Source organism: Gekko japonicus, unplaced genomic scaffold (assembly GCF_001447785.1).
Source record: "Gekko japonicus isolate JY-2015 unplaced genomic scaffold, Gekko_japonicus_V1.1 scaffold4199, whole genome shotgun sequence".
Classification (NCBI taxonomy): domain Eukaryota; kingdom Metazoa; phylum Chordata; class Lepidosauria; order Squamata; family Gekkonidae; genus Gekko; species Gekko japonicus.
The window spans coordinates 27,450-49,094 of NW_015173263.1; the positions used below are offsets into that span (position 1 = coordinate 27,450).

At 45.2% G+C, this 21,645-nt stretch overlaps 2 protein-coding genes and 1 pseudogene across 3 annotated transcripts in view; all 3 read right to left on the reverse strand.

Moving 5' to 3' along the window:
• LOC107120169 (aldose reductase-like) overlaps positions 1-14,389 on the reverse strand; it is a 31,438-nt gene extending 17,049 nt beyond the window's left edge. Inside the window, exons 1-2 of one of the 2 annotated variants that reach the window (XM_015422815.1) lie at positions 14,321-14,389; positions 2,420-2,587 (exon numbers count right to left, since the gene is read on the reverse strand). In XM_015422815.1, coding sequence (XP_015278301.1) covers positions 2,420-2,587; positions 14,321-14,386 — 234 coding nt within the window. In that variant the 5' untranslated portion in view covers positions 14,387-14,389. The remainder of the gene's footprint in view (positions 1-2,419; positions 2,588-14,320) is intronic. The other variant, XM_015422816.1, reaches the window with a different exon arrangement.
• Positions 8,796-9,592, reverse strand: LOC107120167 (annotated as a pseudogene).
• A 6,571-nt stretch (positions 14,390-20,960) lies between the features above and the next one.
• LOC107120168 (perilipin-3-like) overlaps positions 20,961-21,645 on the reverse strand; it is a 22,117-nt gene continuing 21,432 nt past the window's right edge. The window contains exon 6 of the mRNA XM_015422814.1: positions 20,961-21,275. Within this exon, the coding sequence (XP_015278300.1) occupies positions 20,961-21,275 (315 nt within the window). The remainder of the gene's footprint in view (positions 21,276-21,645) is intronic.

Consider the following 21,645-nt stretch of genomic DNA (forward strand, 5'->3'; position numbering starts at 1 on the left):
GTCCTGCTGAGCTTTTTCTACAAAAAAGCCCTGCCTTTCCACACACACAGGTAGGCAGAAGTGAACCTTGAGAACCATTTTTGTGCTCTTTCCTTCACCTGATTTAAAATTATTGCTCTTACAATGGCATTTTTGTGCACTGCCGAATCGTCTTTAAACTGTGACTACCAGGATCCTCAGTTTCAAAGAAAAGAAAGTGTCAGAGGGAAGCTGGGTTGGTCTTCAGCAGAACAGCTAGACATGAGTCCAGTAGCACCTTGGACCAACAAGATTTTCAGGGTGTGTGAACTTTCAGGAATCAAAGTTCTGATGCCCTGAGCTGGATAGCCCAGGCAAGCCTGGTCTCATAAGAACATATGAGAGAAGCCAATGTTGGATGTAGGCCAGTGGCCCATCCAGTCTAACACTCTGTGTCACACAGTGGCCAAAACCCAGATGCCATTAGGAGGTCCACCAGTGGGGCCAGAACACCAGAAGGCTTCCCACTGTTGCCCCCCCCAGCACCAAGAAGACAGAGCATCCCTTGCCCTAGAGTGAAAGTCCCTATCTATACCTTGTGGCTAATAGCCACTGATGGACCTCTGCTCCATATGTTTATCTAATTCCCTCTTGAAGCCGCCCATGCTTGTAGCCACTGCCACCTCCCTTGGCAGTGAATTCCAGGTGTTAATCACTCTTTGGGTAAAGAAGGACTTCCTTTTATCTGTTCTAACCGGATTGCTCAGTGATTTCATTGAGTGCCCACGATTTCTTATATTGTGAGAAAGGGAGAAAAGTCCTTCTTTCTCTACCTGCTCTACCCCATGCATAATCTTATAAACCTCAATCATGTCACCCCTCGGTCATCGTTTCTCCAAGCTGAAGAGCCCCAAGCGCCTTAACCTTTCCTCATAGGGAAAGTGTTCCGACCCTTTTATCATTCTAGTTGCCCTTTTCTGCACTTTTCCCAGTGCTATAATATCCTTTCTGAGGTGTGGTGACCAGAATGGAACAGGGGTCACTGTGGGAGTGGGGGGTTATTTGTGGGTTTCCTGCATTGTGCAGGGGTTGGACTAGATGACCCTGGAGATCTCTTCCAACTCTATGATTCTATGATTCTGTCACTGGACTGCATAGACTGCTACTCTTAGGGAAACAACTTCCTTCCGTCTCCTATTTTCCTTCTCGCACACACACAAAGGAGGAGGACACGTTTCTCCCTCTTTGGCACTGCTTCTCTTCATCTGCATCCATCCCTAGCTAGACAGAACAGAAACTGTCACTGTCTCTCGGCTGCGCTATCCAGGATGTATTTCCTAAGTAAAGGATTTCTCATTTTCTTTCAAACTGATAAGTGGCTCTGTGTGACTTTGTAGTCTTACAAGCATATGCTGAACGAAGGAGCTCTGCTGCGTTCTGAGCCTTTAGTGCACTCTGCAAAACTTAGCAAGGGATCTGGACTAACACATCAGCTCTCCCAATAGATTATGGGCCCAGCTTACTGGTTTTAACTGAGAACCAGAACCATTTCAGGCTGCGAGACTATGCAGACCTGGAACTAAAGAGTTCATTCTGCCTAACAGCATCCCAAAGTGGATGCCAGACACTTTCCCACAACCACAGGGTCTGCAAACTTTTGCAAGGAATCTGGACTAACATACCAGTTCTCCCAACAGATCTAACCATGCGGGTAACATTCCATTTGACTGCGGGGAGAGGATAATTATGTTACTATGTTCTCCCACATCAAATGTTCCCAGCACATAAAAGACTTGGTTGTAACTAGGCCCTGACCTGGATAGCCCAGGCAAGCCCGATCTTGTCATATCTTGGAGGCTAAGCAGGGTCGACTCTGGCAAGTACTTGGATGGGAGACCTCTAAGGAATACCAGAGGCAGGAGGCAGGGGCAGGCTTTATTCAGCCACCTCTCTGAAGATCCTCCAGGCCCCCAGTAGGGGCCAGTCACCAGAGGTCGCCATGACTTCCAGGTGTGCACACATACTCATACTCACTCACACACATATGCATATGTACACATAAAAATACAAAAAAACTCCCACACCCTTGGTTGTAGCCTAGACTTCTTCCTGCTGTCCTGCATATTTCTGTGCAGGGTGGGTTTTTCCTCCCTTCAGTTGGGGAAGCCTTCAGACATATGCAAAGGAGTTCCGGCTACAAAAAGAACCCTGCGACACACGCACACATGTACACATAAAAATACAAAAAAACCCACATACCCTTGGTTGTAGCCTAGACTTCTCCCTGCTGTCCTACATATTTCTGTGCAGGGTGGGTTTTTCCTCCCTTCAGTTGGGGAAGCCTTCAGACATGCAGTCCCCCAGCTGCACTTGTTGGAAGGGTACAGTCCCAGGGACTTTGTAACACGTGAGTTTATGTGCACGTGCAGATCAGCTCTCACTGTGCCCACCAAAGGTTTACCTTACTGACAATGAAGAGGTCTTCCCGTTTCACAGCACCTTCTTTGATCTTCTGCTGAATGGCATTGCCGATTTCATTTTCATTCCTGTACAGGTGCGCGCAGTCGATATGGCGGTACCCGAGATCGATGGCAAGCTTAATGGCTTCTTCCACTTTTCCAGGAGGGGCCTAGGAACAATAGGACTGTTCTGAGTTCCAATCACCCACTGACACACAGACCAGCAATGACCTTCATGCAGATGTTTGTTGGAGTTTCAAGTTGCTACACTTCAGTCATTACAGAGTTAAGTGTTGTTTGTCAGGAAACAGGATGTTGCGTTACATAATGTATTCCACAGCGGGAAAGTTTGAGGGAGCTGCTTAGTCTAATGAAGTGACCTGTAGCTTTTGTATTGGTCAACCAACAACTTGTTTGTGGAAATGCTTTGATCTAGAATCCCTAACAATGTTTGATGAATGATTTTGCTAACACAACACAGTACCTTCCAACACCTGCACAAATCAGTCACTGATCACCTTTGATTCATGTCACACTTATAACATAGATCTTTGGCATCTGGTCTCCAGTGCAGCTTCTTCTCTGCGTGCAATGCAGAAAGGTTGTTTCCCCCCCCCCCCTACAAGGTTCACAGCAGGGGCTAAATGGTGATTTGAACTCAAGGTTTCCCAGAGAAACATTCAAACCAGAGCATCACACTGACTGGAATAGCACATGTGTTCAAAAACCAGTGATGGCCCAGGGCAATAAACACACTGAAAAATATCTCGGCCTGGTCAAGTTTCCCCATGAGGAAGAAATCTTTTTATTATTATTATTATTATTTTCTTTAAAAAGTGGGATATAAAAGGAAAGAAGAGGTAAGGGAAAATACAGACTCACCAAGTTTATCAAATATTATGAGGTGTTACATACAAGTAAAATCAGATGTATTATCAAATGTATTACATATTTCAAATATAGGTAAAGATAAAGGTTCCCTTGCTTGAAAGCCAGTCGAATCCGACTCTAGGGTTGCGGTGCTCATCTCCGTTTCAAAGCCGAAGAGCCAGCGCTGTCCGAAGACGTTTCCGTGGTCATGTGACTGGCATGACTAAACACCAAGGCGCACGAAACGCTGTTACCTTCCCACCGAAGTGGTACCTATTTATCTACTTGCAATGTCTTGCTTTCGAACCGCTAGGTTGGCAGGAGCTGGAACTAGAGACGGGAGCTCACTCCGTCATGCGGCATACTCGGGTCTCGAACTGCTGAACTACTGAGCTTCCACAGCCTGCAGTTCAGCGTCTTAACCCCTTGAGCCGCCGCAGCTCAAATATAGAAGCAGACAATTGTCAAACTCAGCCTTTAGTTTGCCATGACTTGGGGGTGGGAGGAAGGACTCCATTGTGAAATAATTTCTAAACTGGTTTCAGATTTTGACATTTCAGTGGCAACTGTACCTGGAAGGTCCTGTGCATATATGCCCTCCTCTAACAAGTCCTTAGATCAACAGGTATTTAATTCAGCTCTACTTTACTGACCCTGCACAATAAAACCACAGCTTTATAAACAACTCGGAGTCTTGCCCCCCGAAACATAAGATGATAGACTGCATTCCATTTCCCTTCATGCCAGAGGCAGAACTGGGAAACAGATTTTCTTGAACGGTTCTTGGTTTTGAATGCAAGTGGCCAAGGAGATAGCATTGCTATTTGGTTTTTTTTCTTAAACTATGCAGTCCCAGCCAACTATCGTGTCCTGCCAAACCTCTACAGAGGGTGAATTTTTCACCCAAATGTGAATGATCAGCAGTTCAATCAGCAACATGTTGTCTAAGCTTGAACTTCAGTACATTGCAACATTACTTGGATCTCAGAGCGAAAAGTATTAACTCCTCTGACTCAATTGTTGTGTGCACGGTTAGGATCTTGCTGGAATGGATACTCTTAAAATATCAGAAGCCTTGCAAGAGGGGAGAAGGGGCTACTTAAAATCTTTTTTTTTAATAAGTATATTTATTGGGTTTTTACATAACACACCTATATTGCAATTACATATCACTTCAACAGCAAGATTACATACAAGCTTCCCACACCTCACTCTACACAATACAACACAGGACAGCTTATCAATTGCTCATCATATACAACATTATGCTCTTAATCTTGATCTTGTGATCTTACCTATATAACAGCATTGAATAAAGACCTCTAATTCTTTCACCTTAATGATTCTCATACTGTCATACTAATAATTAATATCATTTCATTCAGTGATGTGCAACATAATTTTAACTTATTGTTAAGTTATGTTCTCCTTAATCAATCCTAGCCCCTCCTACTACATCCTGTTGGATGTTATTTATATATTTATATATTCATTTATTTATTTTCCATATTCTCTTGTTCTCTTGTTACCCTTAATTTCACACTTTATTAATATTTATATATCACATTCCCACTCCAATTTACCTTACTTCATTTCAATTACATTCTTTATCCTTTGGACTACATTCTTCACCTTGTTTTAGCAAAACTTATCTACTTAGCAAAACTTATCTACCTCCATCATAACCACCGCCCTATGACACCAACCAAGTATACCGCTTACTCATAACATAACCACAGTCCTTCTCCTATCTCTAAACATCACTACTCCTTCTATGCCACCATCATTATTTTTACTATTTTCCATCAGGGATTAATCAGTTTACTGTTTATCTTACACAGACCTATAAATCATAAATTTTTTACCCTATTTACCTGCTTTCAAATCTAAACTTCCAATCCATTCAAAACCTATTAAATTAATCAAATATAATTTTTCAACTATCTAACCCTTTCCACCAACTTATATAACACACACAAAACCCCATTACTGTTTATACAAAACCTTTAAATTCATTTTAGCTTGCCAATAGCATTATTCTAAATTCATTATAGAAAACAAAAAAAACATTAATTTTTTAATGCTATCCCATTTTTATCCCCTTTGATTCATATTCCATCTTGATTTCCCCTTAATTCCCAACAAATTAAATTTATTTTACCCTTTTCCACCATCCCATTATAAAATAATCACAACTGATAACACTAAATAGAAATATAACTAAATAGACACCTCCACCTATAATTCCAGACATAAATAAATTAATTTTTAGGTCGTTTCCCAGTTATTCCTACATCTGAATAAATCTAATTTCCCCATTTTTATATAATTTATTTTTTTCCTTTCGCATCTGCTTTCTTCTCCTTTGCCTCATCCCTTCTTGGTGACTTCGTTCTTTGTAGCTCCCTTGTCCTCCATTAATCAAATATAATTTTTCAACTATCTAACCCTTTCCACCAACTTATATAACACACACAAAACCCCATTACTGTTTATACAAAACCTTTAAATTCATTTTAGCTTGCCAATAGCATTATTCTAAATTCATTATAGAAAACAAAAAAAACATTAAATTTTTAATGCTATCCCATTTTTATCCCCTTTGATTCATATTCCATCTTGATCCCCTTAATTCCCCCAACAAATTAAATTTTTTACCCTTTTCCACCATCCCATTATAAAATAATCACAACTGATAACACTAAATAGAAATATAACTAAATAGACACCTCCACCTATAATTCCAGACATAAATAAATTAATTTTTAGGTCGTTTCCCAGTTATTCCTACATCTGAATAAATCTAATTTCCCCGTTTTTATATAATTTATTTTTTTCCTTTCGCATCTGCTTTCTTCTCCTTTGCCTCATCCCTTCTTGGTGACTTCGTTCTTTGTAGCTCCCTTGTCCTCCAGGTCTCATCCTTCTTCCCAACCTTCCTTTTTTCCCTAGCTTATTGTCTCTTTTACTTTCCCATTTCCGTCCCTTGCTTCTCTTGGTCCTTCCCTCTCTTCTATTTCCAGTTTCGGGCCTCTGTTTACTTCTTTTTTGCAGTCCTTTCCTCAGTCTTAGCTTGGCTCTAGGTGGTTTTTTGCTTGGTCTCTCATTTGTCTTTCCCGTTGATAGACATTTTGTTTCCACACAGTCCACCACCTGTATTTCACCAAAATTTTCTTCTTTATCACTCTCTCTCTTCTCCTTTTGGTCTTCCTCAAGAGCCTCCTTAACATTGTTTTGTTCCTGATCTTCTTTTCCTATTCCATTTTCTGTCTTATATAGCTTTCCCTGTATTTCTTTGTGCGCCTTTTCACAACCACTCTGAACTGCTTCTTGGACTGCTTCCCTCAAAACTTTTAAGAGTTGTTCCATGGTCATTTGCTCAGCTTCTATGTTTTCCTCTGACTCCTCCTCTTCTCCCACTGTATACTCCATTTCAGCCATATTTCCAGTTCTTATCCTACAAGGTCCCAATACTGTCTCTTTATTTTACAGTCTCTGAATCTTTGGTCCCCTTACTTTTCTCTTAGCCACTTGACAGAACCAGCACAATCACAGAGCTCTCTTTTCCCCTGAAGAAAATACTATGAGAGGCTTACAATTAAGTCCATTCGCTTGATGGCCGTTTTCCCTTTCCGTTTACGACACAGTTATTTTGGGGGAATATCTTCTCATCCAGCCCTCTCAAGATTCTTTTCTCTACTTCTATGTTGCTGTGCTGCTGCGTTTATAATCCTTCTAGACGTTGAGGAATAAAAACGGATGGTCGCGTCTGATCGAACATGGCGGCCATGTTCGTCTGTTGCTCGCCTCGGCTTTGGGGCTATTCTGGACACACACACCCGCCCTGCCGATTGCGGAGGAGGGCCAGAAAGACGCCCCCTGCTCCATCCCCCACCTCGGGGAGCTGGTCGAGCTCTCCCGACACACGAGAGACTCGAACGGAGCGAAAACAGTTCGGACGGGAACGGAGCAAGCCAAGCTCCCACCCGCGTGTCGATACGCCATACCGGAAGTCTTCCAGCTGGCTACTTAAAATCTTGAATGCCTCCCACTTGCCCCCAAATGCTCTGACTGCCCCTCCTCGAGATTTCTAGATGCCTCCCAAATAAATGAGTTAGAAAAAACAGTCCTCTGCTTTCTTCCATACCACAGGTGACCACACGGGTATTTCATTTGGTCCCATTTGTTGACTCTTCTCAGATAGATCTTGTTTGTGGGTTTGCGTTTTGTTTTTAAAATTGTTTTATCAATATATCTAATTCTCAACATGGCCAGATTTGTGGATACTTAAACATGGAGACTGGAGGCATGAACAGACAAGACAAACCTTTCTACAAACCTGAGAAAAACTAATTGCTGACCCCCTGATCAGGGTGAGCCAATCAAGAACGTGATCCAAAAGATGATTCTGGAAGAAAAGCAGGTCTCCCTCCCCCATCTAAGTGCAATTTGATATTCCGAACTGCAACCCTTTTGGTCTGGGAACAACAGAAGGGTGATAAGTTTGAGTCCAGCAGCCCCTTTAAGACCAACAAAGTTTTATTCACCTTTTTATTTTTATTTATCTGAATCTATCTTCGGAAGCTTTTGACATGAAACCCCCAATATTATTGTATACCGTTAGATAGCAAAACAGGAAAAAAGCCATTGCTTTAAGTATACAACAAGGCCAAATGCTGATGTTTTAAAACGGTCAGGTTGATTGATACAGAAGTGACCATCTCTCTTCACAGATCCAGGTGGGGCAGCTATGCTGGTGTGAAGCAGAACAAAGTTTGAGTCGAATGGCCCCTTTAAGACCAACAAAGTTTTATTCTGAGTTTAAGGTTTCAAGCGCATGCACACAAGTGTCTTCCCTCTCGACAGTCTTGTTCATGGGTTTGTGGCTTGGCTCATGGGGTAGTGCGGGGTATAAATCATAAAATAAATAAATAAACAAATGTGTGGGTTTTAAACATTGTTTTATCATAGGCAAACCTGTGGATACTTAAATCTGGAGACTAGAGGCATGAACAGACAAGGCGGATCTTTCTACAAGCCTGAGAAAAGCCCCAAGTTTGCAGTAAAATCTGAAATCTTAAACAAAAACAACAAACATTAGGGGGTTAACAACCCCCCATAACAGAAGCAGCACCTGTAGCTTTAAGAAACAAACAGTCCTCTGTGGATCTTGCTAGGCAACCACAGCAGTACTGCCAGCTGAGACCTTGGTTTCTATCAGTGAAAGGCAGGGGGAGGGGCAGAGCTCTTTCTAGAGCTGTTTTGGCTTTTGAGAGGACTCCTTGGGGCCAGGCTTGGAGGACTTGTTACCTTGGGACTTCCAGGGCTCACTCAGGCCCAGCTGCTTGCTACTCTTCAACAGCAGCCACCCCATGAAAGCCACTGTGGTAAAGTGGTTAACTTAAGAGTTTCAGACTGGGATCTGGGAGACTCAAGTCTGAATCACTACTCTGTTAGGGAAGCTCACTGGGTGACCTTGGCTGTCACACCTTCTCTGCCTAACCTACCTCACAGGGTTGCTGTGTAGACGAAATGGAAGAGAAGGATCTGACAATGAAGATGGTGGGCATCATGTGTACTGCTGATGCCTTCCAGAAGAAGTCTAGTGATGTCAGCCTGCCTGTCAGACTCACTTTGGGCTATCCTGGCTTCCTGTTCAGATGCAGCTCGAGCCAAATCCAGCCTTTTCTCTTGTAACAATCTGTGTTCTTTAGTAGTTGTTTTATAATCTTCTATAAAATTCCTTGTCTTGTTGTGGCGAGGGGGCTTGCGTGGTTCGATGAAGCTGTGGGCTATGCCGTGGAGGGCCACCCAAGAGATCTTGTCCATGGGGTCGCGAAGAGTCGGACTCGACTGTGCGACTGAACAACAACATAAAATTCCTTAGAGGGGTGAGGAAGTTGATTGCAGCCGTCTGAATTAGTTCTCTGTCCTCTGCTCCAATTCACTTTCGTGTTTCTCCACTTTTAATGAAAGCTTTCCCATATACTGTTCCTGGACCAAACTCACTGCCAGAATCGATCCTGTACTGACCCAGTAATTCTGGATTATTCATATGACTTGGTGCTTTGCAGTCTAGTTTCTCACAGACAAACTCTTTTGTTCTAGCATTTGGATTTGGCTGTGACAAAACTTCCATCTGTCTCATTATTTTTTTCTGTCCAATGTTTAGTACATTCTGCTTTGTGGTTTTCCAAGTGAGCATCAAATTCAATCTTCTCTGCTTGACCAAGCTGAGGAACATTCCAGCACTAGCTACTGAGGAACGTTCCAGCCGCTACCTTCTTCACGTTGAAATCCATGATGTTTATTTTCGGCAGGGGAGGGAGGGGGGCATTATTGGCAACGGCAGTGCCCATCCACTGCCGCGTTTTGGAAGAGAAGGGTGAAAGCTGCTTTGTGTCCACTGGGGAGCAATGCAGGGTAAAAATGTAGTAAAAATATTAACATATGAACGCACAAAGCTGCCTTACACTGAATCAGACTATATCGGTCCATCAAGCTGAAGACCTGGACAGATAAAGGTAGGTTGGTGGGTGGGTGGGAAGATGAGAAGGAAGCACGCTTCACACCAGGAAAGGTGGGGGAACTCACAGTCCTCCAGTGTCCTCAGGTAACCCTATCCCTATCAGGTAACCTGTGAGCCAGTTTGGTATAGTGGTTAAGTGTGGGGACTCTAATCTGGGAGAATCGGCTTTGATTCCCCACTCCTCCACTTGCACCTAGCTGGATGACCTTGGGCAAGCCGTAGTTCTGATAATGAGCTGTTCTTGAAAAAGAGCAGTTTCTGTCAGAGCTCTCTCAGCCCCACCTACCTCACAGGGTGTCTGTTGTGGGGAGGGGAAGGGAAAGGAGTTCGTAAGGCACTCTGAGACACCTTTGGGTAGTGAAGGGCGGGGTATAAATCCAATCTCTTCTCTTCTTCTTCATCTTCTGTTTTGTTTTTTTTAAAAGCCCCTCCCTGTCATCTAGGGTTGCCAGCTCTGGGGTGGGAAATACCTGGAGATTTTGAGAGAAGAGCCTGGAAGAGGGCAGGTTTTGAGGGGGGGGGGGAGGGACTTTAGCAGGATATAATACCATAGAGTCCACCCTCCAAAGCAGCCATTTTATTCAGGGGAACTGATCTCTGTAGTCTGAAGATTAACTACAACACCAGGAGATCTCCAGATGCCACTTGGACATTGGTAACCCTACTTGTCAGCCCCTCCTGCATCCCATCCTATCTCTTAATTGAGTGTGTTAGCCAAATGGACCCTTAGCCCTGGTGTGCTGGCACCCTTTGATGAACACAACCAGTGAGATTCCAGGAGTAGGCAGAACTTTATTACAATAAAGGGGACCTCAGCAGCAAAACCTGAATACTCTGTTAATAAGGCATCAGTATGAACTTTTTATACAGTGTGACAAACAGTTTTTAGACATGCACAGATGTCTTTACATTACAGAGGCTATACTTCCTTTGGTTATACTTCCTTTATTTCTATATGAATACATTTGTCAAGCATATATGTCTTTTAACCCTTATTTAGAATACTTATGATTTTCTATGCATCTTGCAGAACAGCTTCCCTTTCCCAGGCAACAGCTTTGCTTACTCAGCCACATCTAGACATCTTGCCCTCTTACCCAGTTCACCACATCCTGTTTCACACTTTGGGTTATATTTAGCTTACCCAAAATTTCAGCTTGCCTAAGCTGCACATAGCACTGTTAAGAAACAACGTTATTTAACAATCTTTAACATTTAAGATGCCATAACTTTTGCCAGCTGCCCTAAGGGATTGTTTGACCTGAGCTGCTCAAAGTAATTTAAAATGGCTTCAGTCTTGCTCCCTTCCCCAATCAGTTCCCCCCTTTGACTCTATGTCTGTGTCTCAGCACAAGAGTCACCTTTTGCTTATGCTTGCATTTGCAGAGCTTCATAACAGTGCTGCGCAGTTGGCCCTGTCTTTTGGAAGCAAGACCTGAATATGGCCCATAAATTAGGAATGCATTGGATAAAACCACAAAGCGCAATAGCTGATACAATAGTCATTATTGCTATTTGCAATACATTCCTCAACCAGCCTCCTGTGTTGGGTATCCACCCAAACAACCATGTCCAAGGGTCCCAAGCCTCGTCGTTTTCTATTTGACCATGCACTTGAACACTCTTTTTATCTCTGCAATGGCTTTGCTTGCATCCCCTTCATTATTGACATAAAAACAGCATTTTTCTCCTACCAATGCACCTGCTCCACGCTGTTGGGCAGTTAAAACATCCAGCACTCTTTGATTTTGTAACACCACCTGAGAAAGTGAATTTATTTCAGTTTGCAAATCTGTGAGGGCATTAACAGTGTCACTAAAACTTAACTCTAATTCCTTTGAAATATTCACAATCACTTCTTCCATGGGAGAAGGGCTCTTGTAAAGGCGTGAAATCCTAAACCTCGTGCAGCCAATGAATTATCAACGCTTCTCGTCTCTCCTATAAGCTTGTGCACAAAACTTCCTATAATTTAAAAGCTGGGAACTATTCAAGGCTTGTATTTTCAACAATGGTGGCACTAGATATCCAAAAGCGCACCTTCCTTTCCAATCAGGGGGCATTGCTTTATAGGCTACCGCTCCACAAATCCAATATGCACCAGGTGTCTTGAAAAATAGAGACGTTTCCTGTTGTGTACTATTCTGCATAGTTTTCACTACTAGCCCATCTCGTATGAGGAAAGGTTAAGGCACTTAGGGCTCTTTAGCTTGGAGAAACAACGACTGAGGGGTGACATGATTGAGGTTTATAAGATTATGCATGGGAACATAAGAACATAAGAGATGCCAGAGCAGAGGTCCATCAGTGGCTATTAGCCACAAGGTATAGATAGGGGCTCTGGGGCAAGTGATGCTCTGTCATCTTGGTGCTTGGGGGGGGTCAACAGTGGGAGGGCTTCTAATGTTCTGGCCCCACTGGTGGACCTCCTGATGGCACCTGGTATTTCTGGCCACTGTGTGATACAGAGTGTTGGACTGGATGGGCCTTTGGCCTGATCCAACATTGGCATCTCTTATGTTCTTATGTTCGTACCCATAGGTCAGTTAATATCCATGGATCAAACTGCTTTATTCTAGAACAATGATCTATTGCTCCCCATTCAAAAGCTAAGTTTATAGGATCATCATTACACATGTAGTCTCCTATTCTGACATATTTATTGGCTTCACTCCCCCCCCCCTTATTAAATCCAAACCAATGGTGGCTGTAAAAACTTAGTTGGTTATTCCTGTTTGGTCTTTGCAGCCGTTAAAACATCTCCATTATGTGGTATGCTAATTTGCTGTTCACCCTCTGCCTGTATGTATGGACTAGTAACTTCCATGTCAATATATCTGAGGAAGTGTGCCTGCACATGAAAAGCTCATACCCAGAATAAAACTTTGTTGGTCACAAAGGTGCCGCTGCTGGACTCAAGCTGTGTTCCCCTGCTTCAGACCAACAGGGCTGCCCAACAGTGTTCCCTCTAAGCTGAGTTAGGGTGAGCGAGCTGACAATTTTTTAGCCTCTGCTGGCTCACACATTTTTGTCCTAGCTCAGGAAGGCGGGCTCCAGAGCAAACTGACTGATGCAGTAGCCAAATCACCTGCTCACAGCTTTAATGCCAGTCGCTCACAAAGTAGAATTTTTGCTCACAAGACTCCTCGGCTTACATACCACCCTCTTGGAAGAAATATATTGATTGGCTCTGAAGGAAGTCGAAAGGTAGAATATGTCTTAATAGGGACATGTGGATATATCCTATTACAGATAAGATTAAATTATAATAGGTCAATAATCTACACAGTGAAAAGTAGTGTTAAAAGGTTGGTCAAAGCTTAATATTTACCTGATTTATTGTTAAAGAATCTTCTTCTCCGAAATATAATGATATCCAGTACAATATTGAGTTTAGTTAAATGTTGATTATATATTTGTTCTTGATGATTGATGTATAGATTATGTTGTTATTAGTACTAGCTAATTTTTGTTAAAATTGAAGTGGTTTTATCTTACTTTAACAGTTGTATGCATTTTTAATACCTCGCCGCCCCAAAAACACCTCCCGAGGCCTGCCGGTCCCCCCGGGCCAAGCCAAGCCTGCAGGTCTGCTCCACGGAGTCCAGGGAAAGGCTTCCGTACTCTCACATGATCGTGGGCTGGAGGGAGCCAGCAAACCAAGCGGATTCTCCACCTTCAGGTGGGTCCGAAGCCGCAGAACAAAAGTCTTGTTTTGTTCTGGGTATAAGATTTCGTGCGCAGAATTAAACTTGCTTGGTCTTAAAGGCGCCGCCGGACCCAGACTTTGCCCGGTTTTTTTCCTGTTCCTCGCCCCGCAGACTCGCTTCCCCCGACACGAGATTCAACGCGGGGGAGGCAGCTGGAATGGGATCCAGTCGCCACCCTTTGGGGTGCACCGCCCCAACTGGAATATGGGCCCGCTCCTCCCTTGCACGGGTCCTCCGGTGTGGCGCGCTGTTCTTCAGCTTCGCCTCTCTCCCTTCGGCTTGCACAAATCCGCCGCCCACCCCGGGCATGAAGGCACGATGCAGCCCGACTCGGGAGTAAGTCCTGACGAGTGCAGTGACGGCAAGGGTGCGCGTTACGTCCACGGCTTTAGTTTCTTTGGTCTTTTTCAATAGGGTTGTGCACAGTGTTCCCTCTAAGCTGAGTTAGCGTGAGCTAGCTCACAGTTTTTTAGTCTCTGGCTCACACATTTTTTGTCTTAGCTTAGGAAGGATGGCTCCAGTGCAAAATTAATTTATGCAGTAACCAAATCGCTCTTACAACTTTAATGCCAGCAGCTCACAAAGTAGGATTTTTGCTCAGAAGACGCCACAGCTTAGAGGGAGCATTGGTTGTGCATTTGGCATGCATATACACCCCTAAATACAGTTGCAGGCAAAAGCCCATATCCTCCCCCCATCCCCCACTCCGCCCCACCCGGGAAGAGGTGACTGCATGTCTTCCCATTGGCTCTTGATGCCGTGCTCTGGATTTTCCACTCATCAGCTGTCATTACCTGCCAGGTCCCCAGCCCCAAGACTGGCATCCTTCCCTTGGTGTTCATTTCCACGTAGGTGTCCATGGCTGTTGCTCTTGAATGCCGTGCGGCGTGTGCAGAAGGGCTCCTTTAATATGAGCTGAGCACCACCACCCCTTGTTGCACCGGACCCTCCCTCCCTCCCTTCAGCCACCTCCCCCTCCCTTAGTGAAAAGAGCCCAGAAGAAGGCAAACTGTTGAGCAGAGCCAGAAACTTCCTCCTGCTCCAAGTCCTTTGTGCTTTTTTGGCAAAGAACCCTGCCCTTTGGAACTGTGTGAGATCAGCAGTCTCCTGAGCCCCTGCATGTTGGAGAGATGTTTTGGAGGTCATTCATTCATAGGGTCACCATAAGTCATAAGGGACTTGACGGAAGGTAACACACACACACACACGTAGTTATGATACAGTAAGCAAATACAATAACATATATTGGATATAAATGGCTGTATCAGTCAGTATGCAAGCCGGGCAGTGAGTACCATTGGCTAAAGATGACCCAGCTTGGAACGTTACCATTACCTAGTGGTCAGCGTTGCAGGAGAAAAGCCAGTCACAGACACACACACACACATACACACCCACACACAGAGGCTTTGTACCACCGAAGCTGTTTTTGTTGTGACACGTTTTTTGCATTCAGTGAGTGGGGGATAGGGTATGTGTAGAGATCTTTCCCTTGGCAACGAGCAAGGCAAGGTCCCAGCAAAGAAACCACAGGAAAACTCATCCCCACTGTCAACAGGTATCCTGCAGCAAGACTGATGATGCAAGTGGTTGGCACAAACCTGCAAAAATGCATTCTGAAATCATGCCTTGTTTATAGGGTTGCCGGGTCTCTCCTGGTCACTGGCGAGGGGTAGGGTTGCCAAACCCAGGTTGGGAAACTGCTGGAGATTTGTGGGTGGAGCCTGTGGAGGAGAGGGACCTCGGTGGGATCCACTTTCTCCAGGATAATAAAAAGCCCAATAGCACCTTTAAGACTAACAAACTTTATTGTAGCGTAAGCCCACAAGAAACGCAGCTCTCTTCATCAGATGCATGGAGGGTATGAAGAAACTGGGCAGAGATATATACTTTCTCCAGGGGAACGGATCTCCATAGTCTGAAGAGGAGCTGTAATCCTCACACCATGAGGGAGATTAACTAGATGGGATCCGGGGGGATCTGTGATCAGATTTTTCCCAGCAGTTTTTAAAGGCAAACTTAGTGTTCCCCAGTTCTGGTTTGGGATGTGTTGGGATTCTGAGATTCAAGATCGATGGTCGTTTTGCAAACACAAGAGCCACATTAGTAAAAGAAAAATATCTTTACTACAAAACAAAATAAAGCATGGGTAAGGTACTTTGGATAAAATAAATAAAAATGAAAAGGTTACATACTTGCAGTTACTTTCAGTACTAAATGCTAAGAGCTACATCTTTCTATCTCTCTTTCGACTTCTAGAGGGGAGCTTGCTTCACACAAAGAGCCATAAACCTTGTGAATACATGAATGCTAGATCAAAGCATTTCCACAAACAAGTTGTTAGTGACCAATACAAAGGTTACAGGTCACTTCATTAGGGTAAAAACCCCAACGGGATGGCTTCATAGGATGGGGGGGGGGGGAATGGGGAGGGCTTGCTGGCATCGCACGAATACATGATGTGACCTCCATCACAAAAAGAAAAAGCGCCATCATTGCAGTGGGAGGAACTATTGAGTTTTAGGTGGATCCTAGGGCGGCGTCAGCCCAACACAATGACGTCACTTCCAGTTTTGTGCCGTAAGTAACGTCACCCATCGCTGTGATGCTGGTATGACTGCCCCTGCCCCCTGCATCTCCTTGGTGGCTGGCATCCCTGCACATTTACTAGCTGTTGGCTCAGGGGCAGCAGGGAGAAGTTTTTCTTCCTCTCCCCCTCGCTTTGAAACACGGCCAGGGGAGTCTTCTAGGCATTAGGGACCAGGCACTGCATCTCCTTGGTGGCTGGCATCCCTGCTCATTTACTAGCTGTTGGCTCAGGGACAGCAGGGAGAAGTTAATTTTTTCTTCCTCTCCCCCCTCGCTTTGAAACAGGGCCAGGGGAGTCTTCCAGGCATTAGGGACCAGGCGCCCTGTGAAAACTGCATTTCCTGGTGCTGGGCATACTGCCCTTACAAGTACCAGGAGAGGGAGGGAGAGGGAAGGAAAATCCCTGGGGGAGTATCCGGGGAGGGAAGGGAGCTCAGCGGGGAGGCCGTGCCCCAGAGTCCGCCCTGTGAAGTGGCTGTTCCCGTCAGGGGGATCGAACCTCTGTCGCCTAGAGAGCTGTTGTAATTCCACAAGAACTAACTCCAGGTCTCCTTTGTAGGTTTGACCACTTTAGTTATGTTCCCAGTGTTGAAATCGAGAATGCTGTAGGGCTTGGAGTGATCGGGTCTGTCGCCCGGTTGCTTTGGATTGTGAGGGCCAATTGTGACTTGAAAGGGAGGAGAGGCTGCTTATTTATTTTTTGCTAGTCGTGACTTATCCAAGGCCAGGGTCGCCCGCTCTAGACTGGGAAATTCCTGGATATTTGGGGGTGGAGCCTAGGGAAGGCGGGGTTTAGTGAGGGGAGGGAGCTCAGTGGGGTATAACGTCACAGAGTCCACCCTCCAAAGCAGCCATTTTCTCCTAGGGAAATGATCTATGTTGTCTGGAGGTCAGTTGTCATTCTGGGTGATCTCGCAACCCTATCCAGGGCTCTGTCACACTGGTCACTGGTTAGGTGTGTAAAAGTAGAGACATCACCCTGCCAACAAAAGTCCGTATGGTCAAAGCGATGGTATTCCCAGTAGTGCTGTATGGCTGCGAGAGTTGGACTAAAGGAAGGCCGAGCGCCGAAGAATAGATTCTTTTGAACTATGGTGCTGGAGAAGACTCTTGAGAGTCCCCTGGATTGCAAGGAGATCAAATCAGTCAATCCTAAAAGAAATCAACCCTGACTGTTCCCTGGAAGGCCAGATACTGAAGCTGAAGCTCAAATACTTTGGCCACCAAATGAGAAGGGAGCACTCACTGGAGAAGACCCTGATGCTGGGAAAGACTGAAGGTCAAAGAAGAAGGGGACGGCAAAAGGTGAGATGGTTAGACAGTGTTATCGATGCAACGAACATGGGGTTGAGCAAAATCCGGAGGACTGGAGGGCCTGGCATGATGTGGTCCATGGGGGTCGCGAAGAGTCAGACTCGACTGCGCAACTGAACAGCAACAACAAATGCTCTGGAAATCACAGCAATACTCAAAGGTTGTGCAAGCAGGGAATCCCAAAAGTCAGGGGTTCAAGGACCAAGCTAGAACTAGGCTTGGAACTCAAGGCTTCAGAGGCCATGGCTGAGATGGAATGTTTCATGTTAACAAGGAGGCCTGCGTGGGGAGGTGAAGATGATGGGGCTTCAAAGAGATAAGTTAAGGCATTTGCTATTTTTGTTTAAACAGGGCGAGGGGCCCAGGTTCACATAAATTGTATGGGGCGGGGAAGGGCCTTGGCGAGATTAATCCTTAGATGAAATGCTTGAGAACTGCTTGCTTGAAGCAACGTGCAAGGTTATTCAGGCGGGACAGGGAGTTGTTTGGCATTGCAAAATATTGCTCAAGTCTCCTCTTTACCCATGCCCACGAAAGATCCCGCTGCAAGCAAATGCGGCCTTTTTGTGTACAGAAGAGTTCTTTTCCAGGCAGTGATGCAATCGACATTCTCTGTGAAAGTACGAGAAACCTTTTCCTTTAAATTTGGGCCATTCGACCCACGGAATGTCAGAAAAAAGGAGCCGCTCAGCACCTCCTGGCCTGGAGATCTTGCCAGTTCTTGGAAGCGAAGCGGGGTTGGCCCAGGTTAGTACTTGGATGGGAGACACACACACCCTCAAGGAAGTCCAGGGTTGTGATGCAGAGGCAGGGAACTGGTTTCTGCTGTGAGAAGAAAAAACTATTTCTATCTATTGCCCCTTCTGTTCTGCCTGGCTAGTAGGGTTGCCAGCCCTGGGCTGGGAATTCCTGGAGATTTGGGGGTGGAGCCTGGGGGAGGGGAGGGACCTCAGCGGGGGATAGTGCCATAGAGTCCACCCTCCAGAGCAGCCATTTTCTCCAGGGGAGTTGATCTGTGTCATCTGGGAATCCATTGTACTTCTGGAAGATCCCCAGGCTCTACCTGGAGGTTGGAATCCCTGCTGGCAAGACAGTCCCACCTGCTGCTTAACTTGGTTCCTGCAGAATTAAAAGCAATAGCCAACTACGATGCTTGTTTGGTGAAGTGGTCAGGAGCGCAGTCTCTAATATGGGAGAACCAAGTTTGGTTCCCCACTCCTCCCCGTGCAGCTGCTGGTGTGACCTTGGGTCAGTCCCAAGTTCTTTTGGAGCTGTTCTCTCAAGAGCAGTTCTCTCAAGCGCTCTCTCGGCCCCACCTACCTCACAGGGTGTCTGTTGTGGGGAAGGGAAGGGAGAGGAGATTGTAAGATGCTCTGAGACTTCCATGTGAAGGGCGGGGTATAAATCCCGTCTTATCTTCTTCTTGTATCCTCCGGCTGTCTAACTGCAGTTTTATTTTTGACTTCTGCTGCTCTGCTCAGACCACCATTCCTATCCGTTTCAGAGTCTGTTCTCAGTCCTAGGCCTGGCCGATGGTGTGCCCACCCCTGTGCCACTCGCAGCCTTCGGATGGCTGCTTGTATCATCCTGGCGTTCCTTCCCATGTTCCATCTAAAATGTGTCCTCCTTCCTCGACAAAGCAGTGCCCAAAGCCACACAAGTTGATTAATTTAACGGGGTCATTCCAGGAGAGCAGTTTACAGATAGAACGGCAGAGGTCCCAGGACAGAACTCCCCCCCACCCAACAAATTGAAGAGGAATGCCAGAAAGGGCTGAATGCGAATGCTGTGTTCGTTTTTTTAAAACAAAATAACGTCTGCCCTTCTGACACCCTAACAAGGGTTGTCTCATTTAGCTGTTTTTGAGGAGGTATCAGTATGCGAGTAACGCTTGGCATGGTTGCTAGTGTTGCAAAGCCTTTAGCCTTTCTGGCCTCCAGACTTGTTAGTGTGTTATTTTAGCCCGCTTCCCAGGGTTGAAGAAATTGCAGAGTAATTGACCAACTAGTAAATTTTTTAAAATCTAATAATTCAATCAGATGGTCATCTGGGTGCAAAATAGGCAACAACCCAAAGAGAAATGGATGTTTAGCATCCACAAATCAGGGAGGTAGAGAGAAAGAGGAGAGACGACTGTAGGTTTGCTATCTGGCCTAGAGACCAATGCCCCACTCTTAATGGCAAACCTTTTTGTCTGGAAAAAGAGGCACCGGGACTCTCAAGAGGGAAAAGAAGTTTTCAAACTGTATACTGAAAACTCATGAACCTCTAAACATTTGTAAAAGAATTTTGTTGAAGAGGTTCTGGAACTCTGTTCCAGCATGTCCCCCTAGAAAAACCCCCGCTGCTTAATGGGATGCTGTTTACCAGCAGGTGTTATTGACTTCCATGCCATGCAAAGCGTCAACCACACATTTCTGTTCATGAAGACTCTAGTAAAGGAATGGGACATTTTTCTCCAGGCCAGCTGGCAACCCTAGGCAAAGAGGAAGCTTAAAGAGCAACAACTTCTCCTCTTTTTTTAGGTGGTGAAATAATCTTTTTTTAACTCCATTAGGGACAGGGAAAAACACTTTGGTTGGGAGAGAGAAAAGCACTTTTAAATACTTAGAGCAGAGAAAAATAGTTGTGGAGAGAGACGCTAGCACTCGCAAGGAGAGGAAAACACTTTGGAGGGGGTGAAAAGGTATAGAAAAAAAAGATTTTTTAAAAAAATGTCCAAACTTCAGTGGGAAAAGCTGGATGCTGCCATTCCTTATGGGATCTTTGGATCCTGCTGAGATAGGGTTGCCACTGGTGTCTGGTATTGACCCGGACAGTCCAGTATTTTCACTGACTGTCTTGGGGGGGGGGGGACTGAAAAAATACCAGACATTTAAATGTTTTTCCAAATAGTGAAAACACTGGACTGTCCAGATCAACTGGGAACCTTACCAAGCTTAAACAGCAGAACACGCTGTTTGGGCTGGGAGGAGACTGGGCTGAGAAGAAGAGTTGGTTTTTATACCCTGCTTTTCTCTACCTTTAAGGATTCTCAGAGCCGCTTCCTTTCCCCGCATACTTAGAACACATTCTTTAAAACCTTGCAATGTAAACAAGACTTTTGGATCCTGGAACACGGAGATTCCCTTTTAGTGAGTGAGTTAGGGCCATACCAACTGCTACTAATTAGCTTTTAATTAAGATGAGCCTAATCACTTTCAGTCTAGTCTAATTGGACTCTTGGATTTCAAGAGTCTCAAGGTATTTCTGGGGGGGGGAGGGTGGAAGGAAGAGTGAAAGACACACACACACACACACGAGTACCGGTTTACAGCACGGTTGCTGTTGCCTTAGTATCTAATTTAAGAACCAAGGCCTTAAGTAGCCCACCCTTTCCCCTCCACAGACTAGTTTCTTCTGTAGGCCGACAAATCCCATGGAAGGCCCCGTCATGAAACCCTTTCCAGATCTCTTCAGTCCAATGATATCTTCTACGGACACCTCCACCGTTCACATGACCTGTAACATCTGCCATCATAAAGTCCAGTTTTAGGTCCTGCATTTGCAGTGGCTTGCGAGGAAACAGAAAGGTAGAATGTTCCTTATGTAGCCCACCAGAGCATTCAGGTTTTCTTCCTCCAGCATCTTCCTCCAGACTCGGGCGAGGATTCTCCTGCAGAGATCATGGAGACATTCGAGGGTGGTGAGGGCCAGCCGGAGATCTTCAAAGACGTAAGGGGTCTGGGACACGCTCTCCTGGATCTTGGACGACAGCTCCTCGATGGTGAACAGGACGATCAGATAAACAGTCCTCAGAGGCAGCGTGATGGTGTAGTAGAGGGCCACCAGCCAAGCCTTCCATTCCTGAAATACAAACATTATTTTGGGAGATAGAAGAGATTCTTAACGCTGCAGCCGTAACATATTCTGGGACAGAGCTGCCACTTTTTCAACTGGTTTGTGTGACTTTTAACAGTGACTTAAAATTGATCAGGACAAAGTTTGAGTCCAGTGGCACCTTTAAAACTATGAGAGCACTCAGGCGCCCCTGGACTCAAACTCTGTTCCGCGGCTTTGACTCACCACATTGGAAGGGGCCATACAGGCCATCTAGTAGTCCAACCCCACCCCCACCCCCCGCTCAATGCAGGATCAGCCTAAAGCATCCCTGACAAGGGTTTGTCCAGACGCTACTTAAAGACTGCGGGGGGGCTCACCACCTCCCTAGCCAGCT